General features: G+C 39.2%; 1 protein-coding gene across 1 annotated transcript in view; it reads left to right on the forward strand.

Annotated features, from left to right (window-relative positions):
- Window positions 1-23495, forward strand: part of LOC104366545 (amyloid beta precursor protein binding family B member 1 interacting protein) — a 70708-nt gene that overhangs the window by 24647 nt on the left and 22566 nt on the right. Inside the window, exons 5-9 of the mRNA XM_042802171.1 lie at window positions 3961-4038; window positions 6895-7054; window positions 10667-10788; window positions 18905-18979; window positions 20316-20459. Coding sequence (XP_042658105.1) covers window positions 3961-4038; window positions 6895-7054; window positions 10667-10788; window positions 18905-18979; window positions 20316-20459 — 579 coding nt within the window. The remainder of the gene's footprint in view (window positions 1-3960; window positions 4039-6894; window positions 7055-10666; window positions 10789-18904; window positions 18980-20315; window positions 20460-23495) is intronic.

A 23495-nucleotide genomic window follows, 5' to 3' on the forward strand; every position in this document is an offset into this window, starting at 1 on the left:
ATTCTTTGACATTTTCATCTATGACCTGAGTGATGACATAAAAAAAAAATCACCCGCAGATGTACTGAAGATGCTTTTAACTAATCTTGTCTTGTCTGACAAGATGAATAGCAGAACTTCAGTGAAGAGGGACCTTGATAAACATGAGGACTGAGCCAGTAAAACCCTCAGAAACCCAGCAGAGTACACAGTCCTGCACCTGGGGTGGAATAACCCCATGTATCTGTACAGTTTGGGGAGGCAACAGGCTGAGCAGCAGCTCTGCTGAAAAGAAGAGGGCATCCTGGTGGATGCCACATTAAATAAGAACCATGAGTGCAAGGTCATCTCAGCATGGGAAACTGGGCTGTGTTGGGAAGAGCATGGCCAGCAGACTGAGGGAGCCATTGTTCCTTTCTCTTGGCACTGGTGAGGCCACTGAACAGTGTCCAGCAAAGAGCTACTGGGATGGCCAGGGCCATGGAGTGATCAAGGGCCAGCACGGCCCAGGCTGAGGAAGCTGAGCTTGTTTATTCTGACAGAGGAGGCTGGGGAGTGATCTAATGACAGCCTAAAATACCTGAAGGGTACAAAGCTGGTGGAGCCAAATTCTTCCATGGTAATGTTAGGCCATATAACAAAGGGCAACTGCTACATGTTGTAGCTTTGTAGATTCAGACAGGATGTTAGGAAAACCTTTTCCATTTCAGGCAGGAGTCTAGCACTGCAGCAGGTCACCCAGAGAGACCACAGATTCTCATCCTTTGGAGTTTTTCTAAACTTTGCCAGGCAAAATCATGGCTGACCTGGTCTAGTGTTGGTGTCTGGGGAGCCAGACTACGAACCTCCAGACCTGTCTTCCAACCAGCGCTTTTATGACACTGTGATCTAAAGACCACTGAAATCAACAGTGCTGCACAGTTCTTTCCCTTGAGTCTTGTACTGAGCTAGTTCTCTGTTAGCTGGCATCCTGCATTACCCTGAGGGTCAAACAGGATTTCAGAGTGAAGAGGATATACTTGCTAAACATAACTGGAATTCTATATGCAAAAATGTAGCTGGAAGTAACTTCTGTCCCCCTCAATTAAAGTGTTCCTCTGAGATTCTGTGCCAAGTTAAATCTCTAGCAGTGTTTTCTGGTCTCTTTCCAGACAAAGGAAGAGGGCAGAGAAGAATGGAAACAGGAGGAAGAGGCATTATTAAGGAATCTGTCTGCAGTACTTTATTTCCTCATTAAGGCATTTGTTCTGCTTTCTCCCATAGCCCTTGCCTCATTTTCTGATACAGGTTATATTCAGATACTGATGGCATACCCATTATGTGGCTTACTGTCCACAAAATTGCCTATAGGGTTGTTATACAAGTTGCAGTGTGAATGATGGAGGTAATTACCATTTAAAATAAATGTGGAAGGAGCTGATTTCAAATTAGTAGTTACTGTCTTGGTTAGTATATACTTTGACATGACGTTTCTGCTCGGTAGAATGAAACGCAGCTATAAATTGGATGTATTTTGTTTCATCAAAATCCACATTCCTGTTAGCCAGGATTATTGAGCCCATCAAGGCTGATGTTTTGTTTAACACTTCTCGTTGTCTGTAGTCAAGCAAGAACGCACTTGTGATACGAAGACTATTCTCTAACCTTTACGTGGGCCAAAATTAGGAAGTACAGCCTTTCTTTCAGGGAAGCATACAACTGTCTCATAAGTTTTCATCAACTCTGGTGTTTCTTTTTAAAACTGTCCTTGAGCTATATGAGGCTTCTACATTTTCTATGACATTATCTGGATGACTTTTATGTGCTTCTGTTTGAAGATCCAGAAAACATGATAACGAAACTGTAGTGGGAAAACAAATTTTTTTAGCCTTTCAAAGCATTTCTTTAACAGTGCTAAAATTTTGCATCTGATAACTTATTTACTTTGCATCATTTCTTTCTTCTACATTAAGACAGACAAAGGCTATGAAAACATGAAGGCTCACAGGTGAGAGCTCTTTTGCACAGATTTGTACAGTGTGTGAACTGTGTTCAACACAGGTCACATGCAGGTGAAACTTGAGTTATACTGCCTAAAAATTTTCAGCAGAAAGCCCGCCCACAACACACTCAACCACTTCAGTTAAGGTGCTTTTCCTGCTTCCTGCAGAGAGATGTTTTGAGATGGTGAGGGGAGGGCCATAGTGTGAAAGGCTGTGTGCTCTTCCCTCTGTAGAACAGTCAGCCTTACTGTGAAAGCCACTTTTGTCCAACAGCTTCTGTTCAACTACAGAAACTGTTTTTGGATTCTTAAAGCGAAGCATCTCCGATCTGTACCAATGAAAATTTCTGTACCTGTGGAGAAAAAAAAGGACATTTTTAAACTGATTACCTGGTATTTATAACGGAGAATTTGACAACAGCAAACTTGCTTGAAATTGTCTTTCAGACTGCACACCTCACCTTGTATTTTTGCCATCCTAAAGGATGCTAGTATCCAGGGGAAGCAGTGATAAAACAAAAGGTGTTTAGTTCAGCAAGAAGGATGTCAGTCAGGAGTACTTTAGTTATGGCTGAACCTGCCTCAAAGCTTGGGATGAATAAGATAACCTTCTTATCTCTCTTTTTTTTTTGCTATGATTCTATGATATCTCTGTAGGAATCAAGTGATGGCAATGCTTAGTTAGGCCTAGATTCTTGCAAGTGCATCTCCCATGAGTTACAGCCATTCTGGGTTTCTCTCAGCCCAAAGACCACTAAAATTATGACTTCAGGGTAGAGAATGGAGACTGAAGGTAAGACAGATCAAAATCTTGTGTGGAGCAGGGCAGGAACTTTCTCTCACAGTCATTGGCTGTAAGTTCAGTGTGCCTGTGAGTACTGTAGCACAAAATCTTACCCCTTTAAAACGAAGGAAACTGCAAAAGTGAGAGAGAGCAACAGGGACAGTAAAAATCAGCAAAGAGGCAAGAAAGCAGACAAGACAGTTTTCAATAGGGAGAGCAGGGATTTAAAGTTGGAAAGAAACCAAAGCCGCCAATAATACTAACAGTCCAAGGCAGCCCCAGGTACCACAGTTTCTTGCTGCCCAAAATGCACTTTTCCAACTCTGCATGTGACTGGGCAAAACTACTGGAAGATAGATGGCAAAAAGAAACAGTCACCATCCATACAGAAGTCACAGAGGCAACAGTAGGCACTGGCATCTGGTACGTGTACTTAAGACTTTCAGCAGCTGGGGATCTAGAGTCTTCTTGGATCATAAATTTCACTGATATTAAGAGAGAGGCATGATATTGATACAGCTGCTTTGCAGAAGAAGAGCTGATACTGAGGTTTTTAGGAATCTTACTGTGGCATTCAGCAGAAGCTGGAATGAACTTGACTGCTCTGTGTCTGTGTCATTATGAATAGGTCCATTACTAGAATAAAAAGCTATGATATCATCCTATTTAAGGAGGTGTTCCTCTCAGAAAGTATGTGTTCAATAAGAGCTTGTATGTGGCAAGTGAAAGAATTCAAGTAAATTAATGTACATAACAGAAAGTGTAAAATTATAAGTGGTATAATTGCTAGCCAGGTAAGGTCCTAAAAACTCTAGTTCTCTTAACCCTATTGAGAGATGAGTTTTCTTCCAAGTGACTGCATCCACAGTGCCGTTTCATTCAGGCTAGATCTTCCTTCATTTTCTCTTTTGTATTGCCTGTAACCCATATGGAAACATGGAAAAGTCCAGTTTTGAGGCATTCCTGTAGCATTTGAGGAACAGATCATGTAAGAGCTGTATCACTGGGCAAAAAAAGGAAGCACTGGACTTGTAAATCAAAGCTTTGGCTGGAGAATATTAGCTCAAGAAAAGCTGGGGATTCCTGTAGCTATGAAGTTTCCCATTACAAGCCTTGTGTTCTGGATATAAATAACAGGAAACAACTCTTTCCAAGTAAATATAAATTGTTGGCCTTACTTAACAAGAAATATACCAAGTATCTTGTGTCTTTTCAGGAAGAACAAGAGGCACAGGCTAAAGCTGACAAGATTAAACTTGCATTGGAGAAACTGAAGGAAGCCAAAGTTAAAAAGGTGAGCCTTAAAATAGTGAAATGCTACCGTAAGAGCTACCAGCTAAGTATCTATTATCATTCTTCTCAATAATAAAGTTCTTACTAAAATCACTAAGCTTTTTCATATTGTATCTGTAACTTGAGACATCTAAAGATATTCTGTAGAGCTCTCTTGTCATCCTCCAGAAGAGAAGTCTCTGGGAGAATGCTACCTCTGAGGGACTTACTTTAAACAGAACTTGGAAGAATCTGCCTCTTTTTTTTTTTTTTTTCTCCAATGCTGGAGCAAAGCCCACTGTTCTGATAGGTTCCTTTAGAGAAAGTGGAATGTACATAAACATGTTGCTTACTTATGCTGTGCTGATTCCAGAAGTATTAAACTTTTTTTCTACAGTGGATGTGGATTTAGCTAATCCCAATTAAATTAATGAGGGTCTTCTTGATAAATCTTTTCACAGCAGTGTAGTAATGTACAAGGATAATAGAAATTATTTTAGACCAATTAATTAGAAAGCTTCCAGCCAGTGTCTGCACAGTGCTGCACTGTGTCGTGTAATTATGCCCACTCATCCTAAGCTGATGTTCCAGCTGAATTCAACAGAAGCTGCAGATGTTCAGTAACTCTGAAAAATGAATGTGAAGAAAAGAACAGTCATGACCTTTCTCTCTTGCTCAAATAGGAGATGGGAAGTGCTGCAGATCAGAGCCTGCAGGGACTCCAAGAAAAATTGAAGCTTCCAATAAATTTGGGTGTGTCCAGACTTGAGATGGTTCCTACAGAACACTTTACATTCGTGTACAAATCCTACTTCTGAGAAAATGTGTTTGGAAGATTTCACCAATGTTGTCTTTGGAAAGCTCTCTAATTAAACTAGTAGCTGCTCATTGATCACCCTCTTTTCCTTGCAATGTTAGCAGTTCTCCTTTGGGAGGAAATATTTATTCATTTATTTTGAAGACTGTTTGTTTTTTTCTTTCCCCACTCTGAACATTTGGAACCATAAGGTAAAAGTAAAGCTTAATCTTCTTGTGGCTTTGTCACTATATTGAAATTACTATGTCATTCTTGAATTCTAAATTGACTAAATAATTGTGAAGAAAACAGATCTCTCTTTTACCAAAAGTGGAGGACAGAAGCCAGGGAGGACAGTGTAAATCAAGCTTACAGCCCTGGACTTCAGGAGAGCAGACTTTGTCTTCTTCGAAGATCTGCTTGGAAGAGTCCCATGGGATAAGGCCCTGGAGGGAAGAGGGGCCCAAGAAAGCTGTTTAATATTCAAGGACCACCTCCTCCAAGCTCAGGAGAATTCTATCCCAGTGAATGAAGGGCCACAAAGATGGTCAAGGAACAGGAGCTTCTCTCCTGTGAGGAAAGGCTGAGACAGCTGGAACTGTGTAGCCTTGAGAAGCGAAGGCTCTGGGTGATCTTGTCAATCTATATAAATACCTGAAGGGAGGATGCAAAAAGGATGGAGCCAGGCTCTTTTCAGTGGTGTCCAGTGACAGGACCAGAGACAATGGGCACAAACTGAAACACGGGAGATTTTATCTGAATGTGAGGAAACACTTTTTCACTGTGAGGGTGACCAAGCCCTGGCACAGGTTTCCCAGGGAGGTTGTAGAATCTCCCTCCTTAGAGATACTCAGAAGCCATCTCGACAGGGTCCTGGGCAATGGGCTCTAGGTGGCCCTGCTTGAGCAGGGGATCAGACCAGACGACCTCCAGAGGTGCCTTACAGTCTCAACCCTTCTGTGGTTCTGTGAAGATGGAAGCTGCATGCATGTTTCAAAGCAGTCAGCTATAACCAGACAAAAATATCCTTTTTTCCCCGGACATGTTCGTGTTGTAGATTATGAATGTTTTTCATGTCACATTTCATCATCTATTTTTCACTATAATCTGCACTATGGCTCAGTTGCTTATTTTAGAGAGGAAGATACTTGCAAGGGTTGGTTGGAATCAAAGCACGTTCATGTTTTTTGTTACACTAGCTTTTACTTTTCAGAGATAGTGTAGATTTTCTCCTGGGGATCATCACACTCTGCTGCTTCCTGATCTTTTAACAGAGATTGTCTCTATAGTACCAAAGCTTCTTATGCACACATTTTAAAATAAGGAGCTATATAAACAAGGCTTTATGGAGAAGTCCTCCAACTCACCAGTTTAATTTTAGTTTCCATGTATAGATCCTGTAGACATTTTTTTTTTCTGTTTGCAGTACTAATGGAGCATTTTAAGTTCTTTCCTTATAATGTATTTGCAGTTCTTTATCACACAGCATTTTCTTTCATTGTTCCTCTCCAGAAAAAAGTGCACACTGTTTCTTGTTTAACAAATACTTCACAATATGAAGAAATGATGAGTGCCTTAGGTTAATTTGGTCAATATAAGTAACTCATCTGTTTGCTTATTGATGGGTGTTGGACTACTGCCCATCTTTGTGCAATCTGTTTTCAGGTTAGTCTGTTGGCGTGGCAAGATTTTTCTTTTTCTCATTTAAAACTAAACTTCCTGCATTTCTATCTTGCATTAAGGACATTCTGTCCCTTTGTACTTGGTTTCCCTATCAAGCATTTTCCTTAATTGCGCATCTAGTAGATTTAGAGAAGAGATTAACTCCTGCTTTTTCTCCATAGCAATTTCACCTTTCCTGAAGTCATGCACAGGACAAGGTTCAATTTCCTTTTTTGAGAAAGGGTTTTTATTTTGGTAAAAGCTTCAAGCTGTTTTATTCCTTCAGCTCACTGTGGGACAGGGTGCCTTTGAATCAGTAATAACCTTCAACCTTAATCTTTCTTATCTGTGTTAGCAGATTCAGACTAGCCTTTTACTTGCTTCTGAAATTAACTGACTCTTCTGTGACTCTGTACTCAGCTTGTTGTCAAGGTGCACATGTACGATAACAGCACAAAGTCACTAATGGTGGATGAACGTCAAGTCACACGGGATGTTTTAGACAATCTCTTTGAGAAAACTCATTGTGACTGCAACGTCGACTGGTGTCTGTATGAAATATACCCAGAGCTGCAAATTGGTAAGTGGGATAGTGACAGAGCCTATAACAAATAGATACAGTGCATCCTATGTTATTGGTAATCTTGAAAAGATAATTAATAACTTTTCTCATGCTCCTGTGTTCACTGCTGTTGGAACATTGTAGTCTCTAAGATGTGGGATGCTGCAGGAATGTAATTGGGCCATCCATGCTGTGAGCTTCAGAAGGCTTCTTGCCCACCACCATTTCCATTATTATATTTTGCAGAAAATGAAGGGGACATAGGAATTTCACTGTGTTTGTCAAGGCAGTGACAGACCCAAACACACCAGTACTCAACTCTAATCTTTGAAGAGAGGATGCAGTGCTGAACTGCTGTCAGCAGGCTGTTACATACTGGCCAAACATGTTGTAATTAAACAAAACTGACTGAGAAGCGTTTCAGTCATTTCTAATGCTTTTCACTTATGACGGTTGTTTTGTTAAGTGTAGAGGTGAACAGGATTTTGCTGTGTGATGGAGATGCAGCTCTGCTGTGGTACATTATGATTTAGGAAGTAACTAATCTGGCCTCCAGGTCCCTAGGAAACAGCTATGCAAAACTTACATATTGTTTGGAGCAACTTCATAAGTTTTGTTTCAAAAAGGCCTCAAGGCCTGATTAATAATGGAGTATTCTCTAATTGTGAGTTATTTCAGAATCTTTTTATTGTTCAGTATGCAAAAGTATTAACATTAAAAGGAAAAGGAAAATTACCACAACTCTCTTCCAGGGCCACGTTTGACCTAGAGAAATGGGAAATTGTCAAACAGCCTTTAGCATTCTCCCAGCAGAGATGTGAAAATGCCCAAAGAAAGTCAGATATCAATATTGCACTTTAAAAGAGCCCCAGGAATAATCATCCTGCTAAACTAAAACAAATTTTAAAATAGATGGAAAAAGCATGATTGCTCATGGGTGAGGAGATACTCATCTGCTTTAAAGAATGGCAGAGATATTAACTGCAATCTGTTCTTTCTATTCCATTAAGATGATACGTGAAACGTTGCTGAATTCTTTTTTACCTGCTTATCTTAACTAAGGAAAGACTTGAAATTTCATTGACCCTAGAAATGTCACAGATGTCACTTTGAATAATTTTAGAGTGTTTTCTTGTCTTGGAAAGTTGCTCACTCTGGTCTAGTGTGACTTGGACAAACATTTCTGAGGTTTAGGATAGCAGTATATAAGAAGATTGTTTTCTGAATTTCCATAATCATTAAAAAGAATGTAGTTGTGTTTCTTCATAATCTGGATAGATATTTTGAATTCCCCATCACACAATTAAAACTGAAGGCAACAGGGCGATCATATATACAAACATTGGGGTTAATGGTTAGAATTCTTTTTTTTTGTAAGTAAAAATTACTTGTGTTACTTTAGTCCCAGCTAATGCTAGCTGCTTTGGGTTAGGGTTAAGGTATTGGTATAGTAAGGAATTACTCTCATAATGAATAAAAACTGTTTTGAAACCCATGACAGAAGGAGAGTAGGAAAGGAAATAAATCAGTAGTTGGTTCAGGAAAAAAGGAAAACGTCCCTGAACTTCTGATGCAGAGGTCTATCACCAGGTCCAAATCAGCTGGGAATGGAGCCTTTTTGTTTGCAGAAGGGAATCTCAATATGGATGGAATGGTGCACATTATTTCTTCTGCTTCCACTGCACAGCAACATGCAGTTAATTTTGTTCAAAACCAAAACAATGTGACCTATTCTTTATTCTTGTCAGTATACTTCTTGGCAGTTCTAGATAGCTCTATTACTATCAGCATGCTTAGAAGACAGGCTTTCCTGCACTCTCCCTTTCTGCCTGCTTTCCATGTTAGTATTCAAGAGAATAAAATTACATTTACTTTAAGAATCAAATCTGAGCAGCAAGCATTTGAGGGTGAACTGAAAGTCGAGGATAGTTTTATCAAGAAGATAGTTTCATCAAGAAGATCCTTGACAGAATATCTCATATATACTGTTATTCTGAAAGATGATTGTTGCAAATAAACTAAACTGCAGTTATTGATTAATTGCATGTTAAATATCACAAATAATGTCAGTAGTGAGATAGTGATACAACACTGGACTGTATCAGCATGTATTTTGCAATAAAGAATATTGCTTTATAATAGGCATCCAGATTTGACATTTTTTTTTGTAACAATAATTATGAAAAACACCCTCCTGAGGATGGTTAGATCGTACCTTTATACAGGAAAAGCCTGGCAGTGGAACTGAACAAACAAAAATGTATGTGGCAAAAATTAGTGTTAAATAACTAGTGCTACGACCTGAGAATTATTTTACAACTGTCCTGGACAATAAGATACCGTTTAACCTTCAAACTGTTACTTGGGTTTTATATAATGCTTTATATTTCAAGTGCATTGCAGAAGTATCAGTTGATAAATGGAAGTGTTATGTTGCTTGTGTTCTTAACGGTTACTGTGTACATGGGAACTGGCCCTGGAGCTCATCTCATTTTGTGGATTTAATTGATTCACAAAATTTAGTTTTGATGGGACATACTGAACCCTTGTCAAAATTAACAGGAAGTGCTAAAAAAACTGTACAAAATATATGCTCTGTTACCTCCTCTTATATTAGGCCAATCTAGGCCATTGAAACATGCAGTCACCACACACCACTGAAATGGGAGTATAGCTGTTCCCAGGGAACTGCCAAAATCATACTGAAAATTGGAACTGGGTGAATTTGCTGCCCCAATACTGCATTTGTAGAAAAGTGCAGTCTGGGTCCTTCCAAAATGACCTGTCAAGTTATGTTCAATTCCTTTTCCTTCCAAAGGGGGTTATGTGGCTCTTCAGCTATTTCATACAAGTGAAACTGCAGAAGAGATCAGAGTTACCTAACTTCAGCATACCCTGTGGCTTTACTAGGTGGAGGATCTGGGTTCAGATCAGCTCAGGAAGGGGGAGAACTGACACTAGGTCTCCCACATCTCTGGTGAGTTTTTTAACTACAGAGGTGCAGGGTGAAACAGTATACCTTCACATCAATTCTCAGTCTGTCTTCCTATTTCCTCTGTTTTGCTATTTCTGTTTTTAAGTACAGTTGTTTGAAACAAAACAATTTCTTTTCAGTGCATAGAATTCTTCCTGCTGACAAAAAAACAATTTTTCATTTGTTACAGTAAGTAAAAAGACAAGGAGATAAATTTTTACTGTTTTTTTTTTTTCAATTCAGTAGCCAAAGTGAATATATATCCCCCCTCATCATACTGCAAACCTCAAAAAAAAAAAAAAAAAAAAAAAAAGGGCAAACAAAAGCAAAAAAGCTGTTGAGAGACATGGGTGTAACTATCTACTCCTAGAGGGTCACTGCTTCCATCCTTTGCTGTCTTTGGGCAACAGCACAGAGATGCAGGAGTCCAGGAGCGTGCCAGAGCTACCTAAGGCATCTTCTGTAGCTGATTTGTCCTTCCACATGACACTGGTTTATGTGTTTTGCTCTCTTCTGTGCAGTGGAAAAGAGCGCTGGACTGTCCAGCTCTGAGTGAATATCAGATAATGATTACATTCTTACACAGGAGTTTCTGCAGCCTCAGGAGGGGGAAGAGAGAGTTTGAGTGTCTTACATTACCTTTTCTGTCTCTCCAGAAAGGTTTTTTGAAGACCATGAAAATGTTGTTGAAGTGTTATCAGACTGGACTCGAGACACTGAGAATAAAATTCTGTTTTTGGAAAAAAGTGAAAAATATGCTTTATTTAAAAATCCCCAGGTAAGCTAATGTGGTATTTGGATAAGAGTCTAAGATGATGTCATTTAGTCTGTATGCTGCCTAGTGCATTATTAATTTGCTTTCAGCTCTGTCAGTTCAGAATTAGAGAAATTAAAACTTGTACTTTCAACAAAAAAGACCCAGAATGTTGAATGCAAGGATTTGAAAATTAGTTCTTTCTATTCTTTTCTGATACTATTTTAAAGTCCTGTCTGCAGTGGCAAAAAATTAAGCATGTAGTTCTCTACTGGTACCAGCTGTTGCCTCGTCACAGGTCTCAGAACTGTGGTAAGATGGCATCAACATTTCCTTGAAGGTCCAGTTCTTGCCAGCTGTATGTGAAAATTCTTAGAGTATGCTGAGTAATAGAGAGCGCTTACCTGGATTTCATTTGGACTGGGGAGAAAGGGACGAACAGTAACTCGTGCACACTAACTTTTTAAAAAGAGGATCTGCACACTGAATTGCATCACGTTATTCAGGACATGTGTATGCACAAATCATTTATTTATTGTGATATATGGTCAAAACTGTATTTACAAACACGCTAGCACATACAGTTGATGGCTTCTGGGGCACCTGATCTTAGCCCTTCATCAGCAGTCGGTTAGCTCACTGAGCATCTGGTTTGTTCCTGAGGGCAGCAAGAGAAAAATGAGCAATTCAGCATTGCCGAAAAGAGTCAAATATATAATTTGGCAGCAAATCTCACCAAGCTGCTCATTAGGAAGGTTTTTTTTTAGAATGAGCCAGTGTTTCAAATAAAATCTGCAGGGAGGAAGTTTTCTTCGTTGACATAACAAGCATCCACAGTTAGGGAAAGAAAACTTATCCTGCAGTGTACATGGATTGATGTTGATTTTTAATATGAAGCAGCAAAGCCAAGTTTGGAAGTAAAACATACGTGGTGGCTCAAGATGTCATACTTTCTAATGCACATGAACCTCTGCTGCTAGGTATGTTTAAGTGTACATTTTATTCGTACACTGGTAATGTTATTTGGGCAAGTGGCTTAGGGGAAGGCTGTAAACCTCCCATAGGAGGTTCATCTTTGAAGATTCTGAGCATTTTGATTGCAATGAACTTTAGAAATAAACATGACTTAAACCAAAACCAGAATAAGAGTGTAGCTCTGTCCTTCTGTCTCAGGACATGCTGAGCTTGATCTGGACATGTCTGCAGTCCTTGAGCTTCAGCCCCTCTGTGATAAGCTCTAAAATGAACCGCCTAGGGAAACCTGATCAGTTGCGGCTATCACACTATTGAAAACTGTTACCAGTTAACAAAGTCTAACCATCTGTCAAGCTTAGGAAATTCAAACATTGTGAGACAGGCAGAATAGTATAGTCATATCGGTGGTTTGTTTTTTTGACAGAAAATAATCAGTATTGCATAGACAGAGCTCACACAATATAATGAAGCATGGTAAAACACATGATCTGGAATGAGTCCCTGAAAAGGTAAACCAAGAGGGGTTTACCAGAGTTGGTGGGGGGAAGGGTATATGATTAACTAACTATTTACAGAAATTATGATGTAACCAATAGGAAACTGAAATCCAGTGCTCTGATACTGTATTTTCAGTATATTTAGCCTCCTCCTCCTCCTAGCTCAGTCAAGGTTGCCTCATAAACTCATTTTGCGAGTACAGAAATTGCAGAATGCTTTTTTTGACACAGCCATTGGTGGTAATGCAGCAGCAGTTGGATTCATTGTTGGTCTTTAGTGTTCATTCTGTTGGAGGTTGTCTGTGGAGATCTTGCTGTTTTGTAACTTGCAGATATTTTTCTTGAAAAAAGAGGCAAATTGCAAAGGTGGTCAGGTGCCTACAATTTATTCTTAGACAAATTAGTGATAGAAATTTTTCATTACAGAGACTTGATGAAATTAAATGTTTTTTAAAAAGTCTTTTAAAGATGTCCAGATGCATTGCTAGAACAAGTGGACCTCTGGAGAAGGTTCTGTGCCAATATTCATTGTTTCTTTCTGTGAACTAGTTATATACCTGGTATAGATTAAACAACAATTAATTAAACATGTTTCATTTTCTACGGAGGAACTGACGTTTTGAAATGCAGGATTTATCCTTTATGTCTTTGCTAGCAACACGCTGCTCAGCTAATGCTAGTGGCTTTTTTTGAAGATTGTCATTCTTGTCACGCAGTACTCTAATATTTCTCTGCAGCTTTGTTTCTGAAAACAATTTTTTAAAAGTATTTGGAATACATTTTAAAAAAGCATCTGCAAATTCTCAGGTGTCCCACTCTGTGAAGACAGGCACACTTTTGCCTTTTGCTCACCATGATGCAATTTACCCTGCAGGAAACTCACAGTAAAAGACCATTCCATGAATGGCATCAGTGACTCATCTACAGAGACAGAGCATCACAAGTCTGTGACTGAAGAATGACACAAAAATGCACATTGGTACATGTGCAGATAAAGAAAACCTTTATAACCTAGGAAAGGTGATGCTTTGTCATGTGTTTGAGTGATGTTGCTTGACTTAAAAGGAAAGGTTGTCAGGTCTCAACACCTCTTTTCAAAAAGCTCAAAAAATAAGAGACTCTGAAAAATAGAACAATTTAGGTAGTGTTTTTTCCATCATTTAAAAAGGGTAATTTGTAAAGGGCAGCTGAATCTAAACTGACTGTAAATGCTGGTCACACTCCTAGAGCACTATAATTGATTTTTGCTTACATGGATTTTGATTTCCTGTGTTTCTCTTTTGTTGATACAAGCAGACAGGATAAATTAAAACAGTGCAGGTAACACCATATGCATGTGGGGTTTGGGGGGGTTTGTTTTTAATTTTTGGACAGTATTTATGAAAATAAATTAAAATCTGTAGAGTGAGTACTTCATGCTTCTGCTCATGTAAGCTCATTTTGCTCATATGTAAGCCAAAAGCAAGAGCTATGCCCTCCAGTGAAGAACCCATACGCTGAATTGACATTTTATTTCTTACAGAAATCAAGAATACTAAACAGCATAATAAGGAAGTGGAGTAAGAAATTACAGTGTCTTTCATAATGGGACAGCTACAGAGTGTTTCATGCTAGAATACTTATTTTGAAGTCAGTGAAATTGGGCTAGTATCCGCTAGATTATACTTTTGTTTTTCACCACTTTGGCCACTTTTACGAATCAAGGTTTTTCTTTTGTCTCCACTGTTACCCAGTGAAGGAACCATAGAAGGATGGCAGGGAACCTGATCATTGAGTGTGCTGGCAAATACACAAAGAAACAGAAGTGGTTTTTACTGTACTCCCACTGCTTAGTAATCTTAATTTCTCTATTAGTGTATCTCAGACCATGGTACAGTTTCAAGGTGAAGATGCTACTTCAACAGCTATTTTTCCTTTTTTGTCTTGGGACTGTAACACAGAAACAGTCTTTACACATTTGAACCATTTTGCAGGTGACTTTTAATCAGCCCATTAAGTGCTTTGCTGTTAGCTGCATCCTATCTTATGTACATCTTTCATTTGTTCCATGTTCCCCCTCTTTGATGATGAAGACCATTGTCCTCAAGGCATGGAAAGTCAGCTGGAGTGATTTCTTCAAACATTATAAAATCAAGTAAACAGAGTTGAAAATAATTTGTGGGAGGGCTTCAAAAGAGCTTTGCCTTTAGCTTCATTTATTTATTTACATTTGTGATCTTCAGAGCAATTATAAGTATCTTCTAATATTTTTAATGTGTACTTTTTTTTAGGAGTCACATCATGATATGGGTTGCAGATATGACTGTGTTCCATTTTATTTTTTCTGTACAAAGTGCACTGCATCCAGTACATAGTTGCAGTGGGCTGAAATGGGATGTGAACTGGCCAGTTCTTGCCTCATTCTGGGTTCAGCTTGAATGAGCATATGCAGGCAACTCATTGCACAGATGAGTATGGAGCAGCTGCCTTGTTTGCTGCACGCTGACTGGTCTGTGCTGTTTCAGACCTTGCAGATCTTCTGGAGAAACAGTTTCAGTAGCTTGAAAGCAAGAATACAACCTAAGTGGAAGGGGAAGCAGAGGGAGGATGCTACCTTGAACATCTATTTTTTTGCTGTGTACTGACAGATAGCTGCTTGGATGGGGCTGTGTATGAAAAAAGATGAAAGGTATGAGAGAAGTGCTGTTTCATTTAAGAACTTCTTTTTTACAAATATAGAGACACAGAACACCATTCAGAGAGTTTGGTAGTGTAGTAGTGAAGAAGGCCACTGCTTCTACCATGATACAGGCTTGGTTTGCTTACATGCCATGAGAGATGTTCTTTGAAACTATTGAAAACACCTTCTGTCTTCCACTGTTTGAGGGTTATACAGTGCAGAGAGATACAGCCTGAATTTTTTTACTTACCTTTTCGCACTAAAGGAGATGGCTGTATCCCTAAGTGGAAAGGTTGTAAGCATAGACTAGTGGTACTTTACAGTACAAAGCACAAAATTACCTTCAGCTGGCTTTAAATCTTTACAGAATTTTCTTTTGTGCATATGGAATTTCCTGCTGATATAAAGCCATCGGTGGGTCATCAGCTAGTTTTGCCACAGTCCTGCATAAGCACAGGGGGAAATGCTGGCGTAATGTCTCCTAAGGATGTCATACCTGGCTAGCAGTACATGTCAAAACTGCCACTGTAGCTCTGCACTGGTCTGAGTCAGGCAGAATGGCATGGGAGAGCAGATGGTTTTGTGTCAGCTTCAGCTGGTCTGGGGTGTGTAGACACAGGGAATAACTCGGCAAAAACGCTCAACTGCTCATTTCTGCAGCAAACGGTGCAAACAAAGCAAATCCAATGACAAAGTGTGCCAGCATACTTTTGTTTGTTAAAATAACCCTTTACGTTTGCTTTCTTAGGTTATCAGCCCAAGAGGATGAATCCATCCTGTTAGTAAGCTCAGCTCTCTATCAAGGGAAAGACATTGTCTTTTGAATGTAAAAAATAGTTAATTCTCAAATCTGTGGACATATGCAGAGAGCTTCCCTGTAGCCACATTTTGTCCCATTTGACCTGACATCCCAAACCAAACATGCGTTTCTCAGTGGTCTCCTCAGACAGGAAAGAGCTTGCCTTTTATCATGACCTTTGACTACTGGATTTGGAATGACCTCTTGTGGACACATGTGGTTTGCCTCCTATAGGTCGAATGCTTCTCATCAAAAATGGGAGACCACACAGTGATAAAACAAGCAGAGTGTACAGTCTGCTCCCCAGGTTTTTAGCCACTGACAAATAATAAGTACCATATACTTCCAGATTTTGGGGCAGAGACATAAAGGATGTAATCAGTAATAAATGAAATGTGTGTTGACAGGTGAAATATGACAGTGTACATCTGTGTAACATTGGTTTAGGTGACAGAGCCCTGTTTCCCCAATGAGAAAGCTGTGTTGTAAAGAGATCCAGCATGGATATCACTGCAAACTTTCTCTCTTTACCATTGATTATGTCAGTACAGGGTGGTCTGTGTTTCTGCTAAATAAATGCCAGATGCCTGAACGTGAATCAGTTGTAATCAGAGGAGCTTTGTTTTCTTATTATCAGTGCACTAAAGGCTGACTGAGCCAGATGAATGCTCTCCCCACCGGTAGTAAAGATGATGAGACAAGCCTTGCTGAGACAGTGATAAGGTGTACTTCCCTTTATACATCTTCATTGTGTATTTTAGGGGTTGTACTATATCTTTATAATGACCTATAGAAGAAGAAGGCTTGCAGCTTGCATGACCCTCTACTTTCCAAATCTGTCCCAAAGTCTGGAAGCCCAACCCAGCCTAACAGTGCCCTCTGAGGTCTCTCTTCATATCTTCATCAATGCAATAGAGGGTGTGCCAACATCAAGCCACCAGTGCTGTGATAGTGTTCCCTGTCAAGAAGAGCTGTTGCACACATACAGTGGACTGCCCGGAACAGTAACTTTTTTTCCAGTGGGATGAGTGGAGCACAGTCACTCAATCAGACCTATAGTTTTGGGCTTCATAGGCAGGCATCACTGTATGGGTTGTACTGAGAACACACTTTTAAGTGGATTTTGTTTTGAGCTGGTTTGGGTTTTTTCCACTGTGAATACTGTCTTCAGTAGAGTCGCAAAGCTGTGGTCCTTAATGTTTGCTTACCTTCACCCATGGACTAAAAATGTGCCCAGGCTCTCTGGAGCCATCTGTGTACTGCTGCATATCCTAGAGAAGAACATAGCTGTATTTTCTAGCATAACTCAGTTGTATTAAATGTTCAGGCTTTTCTTATGTTCGTACCACAAACATGGCACCAGCATAGGCCAAATTGCAGGTGCGTTTCTGATGTCCCCTGTCTGACTTAATGTGAACTTCTAAGAAAGCAGTTTTTAAAGAACTGTTCTTGAGATCATCCACACCTCTTCCCCTTCCTCTCCTGGTGCCCCTCCAAAAACCGTCTGCTATGAGGCTTGTGTTCTGGCAGACAGCTGTTCTCAGCACTGCTTGAAAAAGAAGATGTGGTTGTGTGGAAGAGCAGGGTTTCATTTCAGATAAACCTCATTGCTGTAAACATGGTATGCTGGCAGGGCAGATTTATCTCTTGTTTGTTTCTTATACTGTAACGACAGCATGTTCCTTCATTTACACACTTCTCATTTGTCTTTTGGTAATGTTTGCATTCATGTTGATGTTCAGTTGTTGTGGAGCTCTAGGCATGCAAATATGTTGCCACATTCTCATAGTCTTAAGACATGAAAACACAGAGAGAGATGAAAAGTCAGGTAAACTCTTGATTTTCTTCCTACGGAATTGCTGAGGAATTACAGAATTAGGAGTAATTTTTAAGTGCATGGCTTTTGAAATTTGTCAAGTTTTTTATGATTTTGTCTATTTCCTAGACAATGGTGTTTGTTTTATGCCCTTCATTCTTCAAATTTAGCTGTTTGACTAATTCCACGGAATAAATCACTAAGACGGTTCCATGCATCAGGTGTTTTCCAAACCCAAGTTCCTCTTCTACATGTACTTTTGATTAGAAAATGATAAAACACGAGAACTTTGGGTGTTATGATTCTGGCCTCAAGCCCATGGATCTAAATGCTACTTGATGCATGGCACAGCTCCTTGACCTGCCTGCTTCTTTCACACCCAGCTGCCTTACTGTCTGCAGGCAGCCATGCTCTGCTATCTGTCCACGCTTGCTGTCGAGCAAAGCCACATACACACATGTCCTAGCATGCTCCTGAGATACATTCCCACTGCCTGAATTTGCACATATGCACAAGCGCTGTCCTTGTGTCCATCTGTACAATGCAGATGGATGCAAAATTGGGTTTGCTGTTTAACAGTGGGTGAATTTATTTTTACTGGTAACTGTGTGCACGAGGCGCTGTGCTTCCTTTTTGCAGGGGCAGACAGGCACTGGGTCCTCTGAGGGCACCCTCTGTCACAGAAGCAGAGGGTCATTTCAAAGTGTAGGCTTCTCTTTCAGTAGGCTGGAGCACATGTACAATGATATCATGGTGATAATTTCTTCTAAATTTTTTAATACCTTCTTCATTGCATAAAAATACTTCATAGAGCATGAGCAGGGGTTTAAAAGTAGAAAATAATAACTTTGGATAAAGGCTCTGGCATATAAGTGCTTTTATTAAAAATTAAGAGCTGATTTATATCCAGAGGGCCAGATATGAAGCGTGTGAATTACCAAATTGGGTTGTTAAGAAAAATGCTTTCTAGCCTTTTGATACTGCATTGTATTCATTGTATATGCACATGCAATAAAATGTTATGTTCCTTACCACCTGTAATAATATAGGAAGCAGTGAAAATTGGAATGATAAAATCAAACACATTAATCCAGTAAAACAGACAAAACCATAAGCCAGTGTTTTTAAATTTTTGGAAGGCTGTATATACATAGGCAAAATTATTTTTGTATTGCATTTGATTTATATTAAAAATAAAAGCTTAAAACTCATGAGCAGGCAGCTGTGATTAAAGTTTTCTATGAGAAGAGTCTGTTAGCATCTGCCTCTTGCATCTGCTGGCTTGGGTACTCAATATTGAAAGACTGAGTAACTATTGAATGGGTTTGTAGTGATCTAGTTACTTGTATTGCTGTCTTTACAATAAACATCAATTTCTTTTGTGTCTTAATCAGAATTTCTACCTAGCACACAAAGGGAAGAATGAAAGCAAAGAAATGAATGATAAAAACAAAGAGGCTTTACTGGAGGTAAGCCAGCTTTCTAGGTTGATGATGCAAATGTCACCAAAACTCTGCCACCCTCTGCATCTGCTCTGCAACAACAGCATTTAGTTCTTTGGGCAAATGTGTAAAACCAGGAAGTTTTGTGTTGATTAGTGTCTTTGTGTCTAAGGATTAGTATGTGGATTTTCCTCTGCATCTGCTGCTCACCATTAAAAATGCAGATTGTATCCCCTATCAGTGAAATTAAATGATGGAGAATTATTTTGTTGTTATAGACCCCAATGCCATCAAATGTTTTTCCTTAGTGTTTCTATGAAGAGTAATGCCATGATAACAATAAAAGCAGTGTTATACAAATATGAATAAAGAAACAGCTGTGCCACACCCTTAGGCTAGCACTTGTGACTTTGTGTTGATAGTAAGGTTGATCAGTAGCAAACAATTATCTTTTGGGTTAGAAGCAGATGTACTTCTCACTACCTCAAATTATTAGCTCTACTACAACAGAAAAAGAACCTTTGTACTTTTCCAGAAAGTCTGTTTAGCCTCTTGCCTTTTCTGCTGAAGTTTTACTTCAGCTGTACGTTTGAGGGAGAAAAAGCCAGAGCTGTATGAAAGAAAAGATTATCACAGTTCTCCTGGCATGCATTTTGACTTTGGTAAAGTTCACAAAGGAAGTGCTGTTCTCAGGTGACTGAGGATTCCCATTTCAAAATTAGTGCATCTCATGAAGGCACCAGATGTCAACCAGCAGAAGTCCTGGTAAATTCTAAATGAAAACATTAAGTGATAAGTGTGTTGTCGTTAAAAATTACCAAACAATAGGTCCTTCAAGCAAGCAATTAAGTATATTTGTTTAAACAGTATTATAAATGCTAGCATGTATTTAAAAATGAAAGCAGAGATTGAGGGTGATTTTTTCTTTAGCTGTTGTTAGAGCTCTAAGCAGTCTCTAAAAATTTGCTCTACAGAAGTATTCCTCTACAGAACCCATAGCTTACAGTAATAAACAACCAGCAGCAGTACCAATCATTCTGGTTTATGACCTTCACTGAGCACATCTGCGTCTAGTTAAAACCTTTTGTAGGTTTTTGCTTGACCCTTTAGAGAATGGAGGTTTTGCAAGCCTTCTTTTCCAGTGTGAGCACCCAACTTGCATGGCTGAGTTACCACATTTACTTGGAAAAGTTTCCTTTGCCTGTCTAAGGTGTTCATCTCCCTGGTAACTGCATCCTCTATGTTCATATGTTCACTGTCACCAGAAATGTCTTTATTTTTCAAGGGAGCATTTTTCTGCTGTTTATTAATAGGGTTGTGCTTAAATCAATTTATTTTGTGTATTATTATTCTTGTTGCACAGGAAAGCTTCTGTGGGGCATCTGTCATTGTGCCAGAGCTTGAAGGAGCCCTTTATTTAAAAGAAGATGGAAAAAAGTCCTGGAAGAGGCGTTATTTTCTTCTACGAGCTTCAGGAATTTATTATGTACCCAAAGGAAAAACCAAGGTCAGGAAGCCAAATAATCCTTTTAGCAATAAAACAATTCATGGAGGTGAAAGTGAAGAACTCCCAAGGTGACATTTTAAGAACACTGTCTGGTGCATCTGAGAGGGTTGGGGGTTTTTTGCTTTAATTTTGACTACACCACTTGTGCAAATATTAGAATGTAGTCACTGAATCCTGTCACGTTTCTCTCCTTTTGATTGCTATGGATAGATAAAAGCATTAATAAAATAGCACTCCTCCAGAAGTCAGTAGGGGAAAGAAAAACAGCACAACACCCTTCAACTGGTGTTATGCAGCCAAAAGGCTTCAATGCTATATGGGTTCCCTGTGGAAGAATATTTTAAAAGTTATCAAGTAAACTAATTTTTTATTACAAAGAAGGTGGAACTTTACTTTGTTTGATACTTTCTGTGCCAGCAACCAGAATGCAGAAATGCTGTAATTTTTTTCCTACAGAGATCTAGCTAGAGAATGTGTTGTACCTTTTAAAGCTTTTTAAGTCTGCCCTTTGTGTAGAAAGAATGAGACAGAACCATCCACCTGACTGAATCAAATGCACTGACATTTAATATTGCAAAATATTTAAAGAGTCTGAATTGCCAGGTTTGGAGAAGGAGAGGGACCCTGGACATGTTGTGCATAAGGCGGCTAGCTTCTCATTTCCACAGTGATGAGGTAGAACAGTGCCTTCTGGGTCTGGTGGGGTTTTTTGTTGTTTTTGTTTTTTTTTTTTTGAGTATTCTGAAAACCACTTCTGTTACCACTTACAGCTCTGTTAATGCTTCGTATTTGAAAATTCTGGTGCTGATGGAGCTTTAATGTTAAGATTTGTTCTGTGAAACTTAACTGTTCTGCTATTCCCTGACTAAATTAGAAAGGAAAACAAAAATAATTTATGTCTTGTTAAGGAATGCCTTGCTGCTGCTCCAGTGACCTGTGTTTATAACCAAATCTCAGTGAAACACAGACCTAGATTACCTTGCTGCTTTCACAGCAATTTATTTTGACTTTACCTGACCCTGAGATAACGGCATTTAGTCCTCAAATCATGTTGCACATACAAAGCATCCTATCAGTTAGGAACTAAAATGCTTTTTGGAAGACACTTAAGGTGGAAAGAGTATAAGAATAGTCAGATGGAAAGTCCATCTTGGATACTTCCTTCTAGCCTGCCTGCAATGGTGGCCAGTAGCACAGTGCCAAAGCAAGGCAAACATATACTGACAATTACCCACCCTTTTTTCATCATCCAGTGATACCCATTTCAGTGACTTTTCATCATAGTGCAAATGAAAAAAGTGCTTTCTTTTTTCAGGTGATAGTCTGCAAACATAGGCTCAAGATGGAGCCATGCAGTCACCTTGTAACAGCTGTTTTAGTTTAACACTTTATTGCTTGCTAGTCATTACAGCCTGTGTACTACCCTATAACTGAGCAATTTTAAGGAACTGTGGGAGTCTTCAAACTCACTGTATTACCAGCTCAGCCACTCACAGGGTTTGAGGACCTTGAATCTAGTTCTTTAGGAGATAGTCTCAGCTCTTTAAAATGGTACCACAATCAACTGTTTGCTCCTGCATCTGTAACAGTCTTCTGCAAAAGGATGCATATGTCCATGCCTCAGCCATTCCAGAGAAAGTCAAGTCTCTTAGCTCAAACCAGGGTTTAATGGTGATTTAAGTTAGTTACTAGACTCTGTATTGGAACAACTGAGGCTCAGGTACACATGTCTTGTGGAGACAGTAATCTCTGATAGATGAGTGAGGTGCAGTGAGTGTGCTAAACATCTTAAAGCACTGCAGCAGAGTTCCGTAGAGCTCTCCAGTCAAAGTCCTTAAATTGTGAGAGTTATTCCTATGCCAGGGTGGTATGAAGAGTGCACGTGCACCTTGTTGCAGTCATTCAGTTGTGGGTAAAACGATCTTTCACTGAGGTACAGAAACAATTGGTGGACAATAATATCTTCAGCTGCTGCAGCTGTTTTGATTCATCATATAATAGTGGTTTCACTTGTTATAAAAAACCAAAGTAGTCTGTCATACTTTTGACACTTCATGTTGGCTGTAAAATACATTGCAAGCATGAAAATACAGGGGCGTGTTCAGATAATTTTACACAGGTGTCGTTGGTGGTTTTTGTTGTTTGGGGTTTTTTTGTTAACGAGCTAGGCATCAGTCAGCAATGCTGTCCTAATTTCTTTCTTCAGCATTACTCTATTTATATCCCATTCAAAAACATACTGCTAATGGACAGGGTCACAAAACAACAGAATCAGAATTGCAGATACAATTTTAAAATTTATTTCTGTTAATTGTGTTGCTTTGTTATGTTAACATTGCAGAAATACAATAAGTGCCTTTGCCCCTTGCAAAAAAATTTGTTCCTTACTTAGAAGAAAATAACAACTGCATTCATGTTAATTGCCATTACCTGGTTCATAAAGGAAAGGAACCAACTTCGCTATACTGCATGGATTTGAGCACTTTTGGGAACTTACAGTATTGGAAAATCCTAGGTCCACACAGTCAATGACAAAATCCCTGACATCAGCATCAGGGGAGACGGGGGAGAGAGAAGCCCTGTCTACGTACAGGATGGAGTGTTTCCTCTCCCCACAAATCTTACTTGCAAACAATTTGTAAATAAACCCAACTCAAGGGCCTATTGTAATGGAAGTATCAGTAAGAATGGGAATAGCATAGAAGAACCATCATATGTGGAAATATAACCCCATTCTTGGGCATAGAGAGGGTTTGTGGTTTGTTAATTTTCTTTCTTCTTTTTTTCACAATTTCCTGATTTCTTAGTTTAGCTAACAGTGACCATGTGACACAGCCATTTTTGCATTTCTACTCAAAAGATTGCAAAAGTTATGTTTTGTATGAAGAATTCTGCACTGAGAAGTGTGCCAGCAACAGAAACCTTGTTACTTTAGCAACATATTGTGAACAATCAAATATTATGATAAACAGAAAAGGAATGATGCCAGGAAATCTGAGAAAATTAAAAGCAAAACAGATTAAATGTGTGCTTATT

This window comes from Tyto alba, unplaced genomic scaffold, assembly GCF_018691265.1.
Source record: "Tyto alba isolate M040663 unplaced genomic scaffold, T.alba_DEE_v4.0 Super-Scaffold_38, whole genome shotgun sequence".
Lineage (NCBI taxonomy): Eukaryota > Metazoa > Chordata > Aves > Strigiformes > Tytonidae > Tyto > Tyto alba.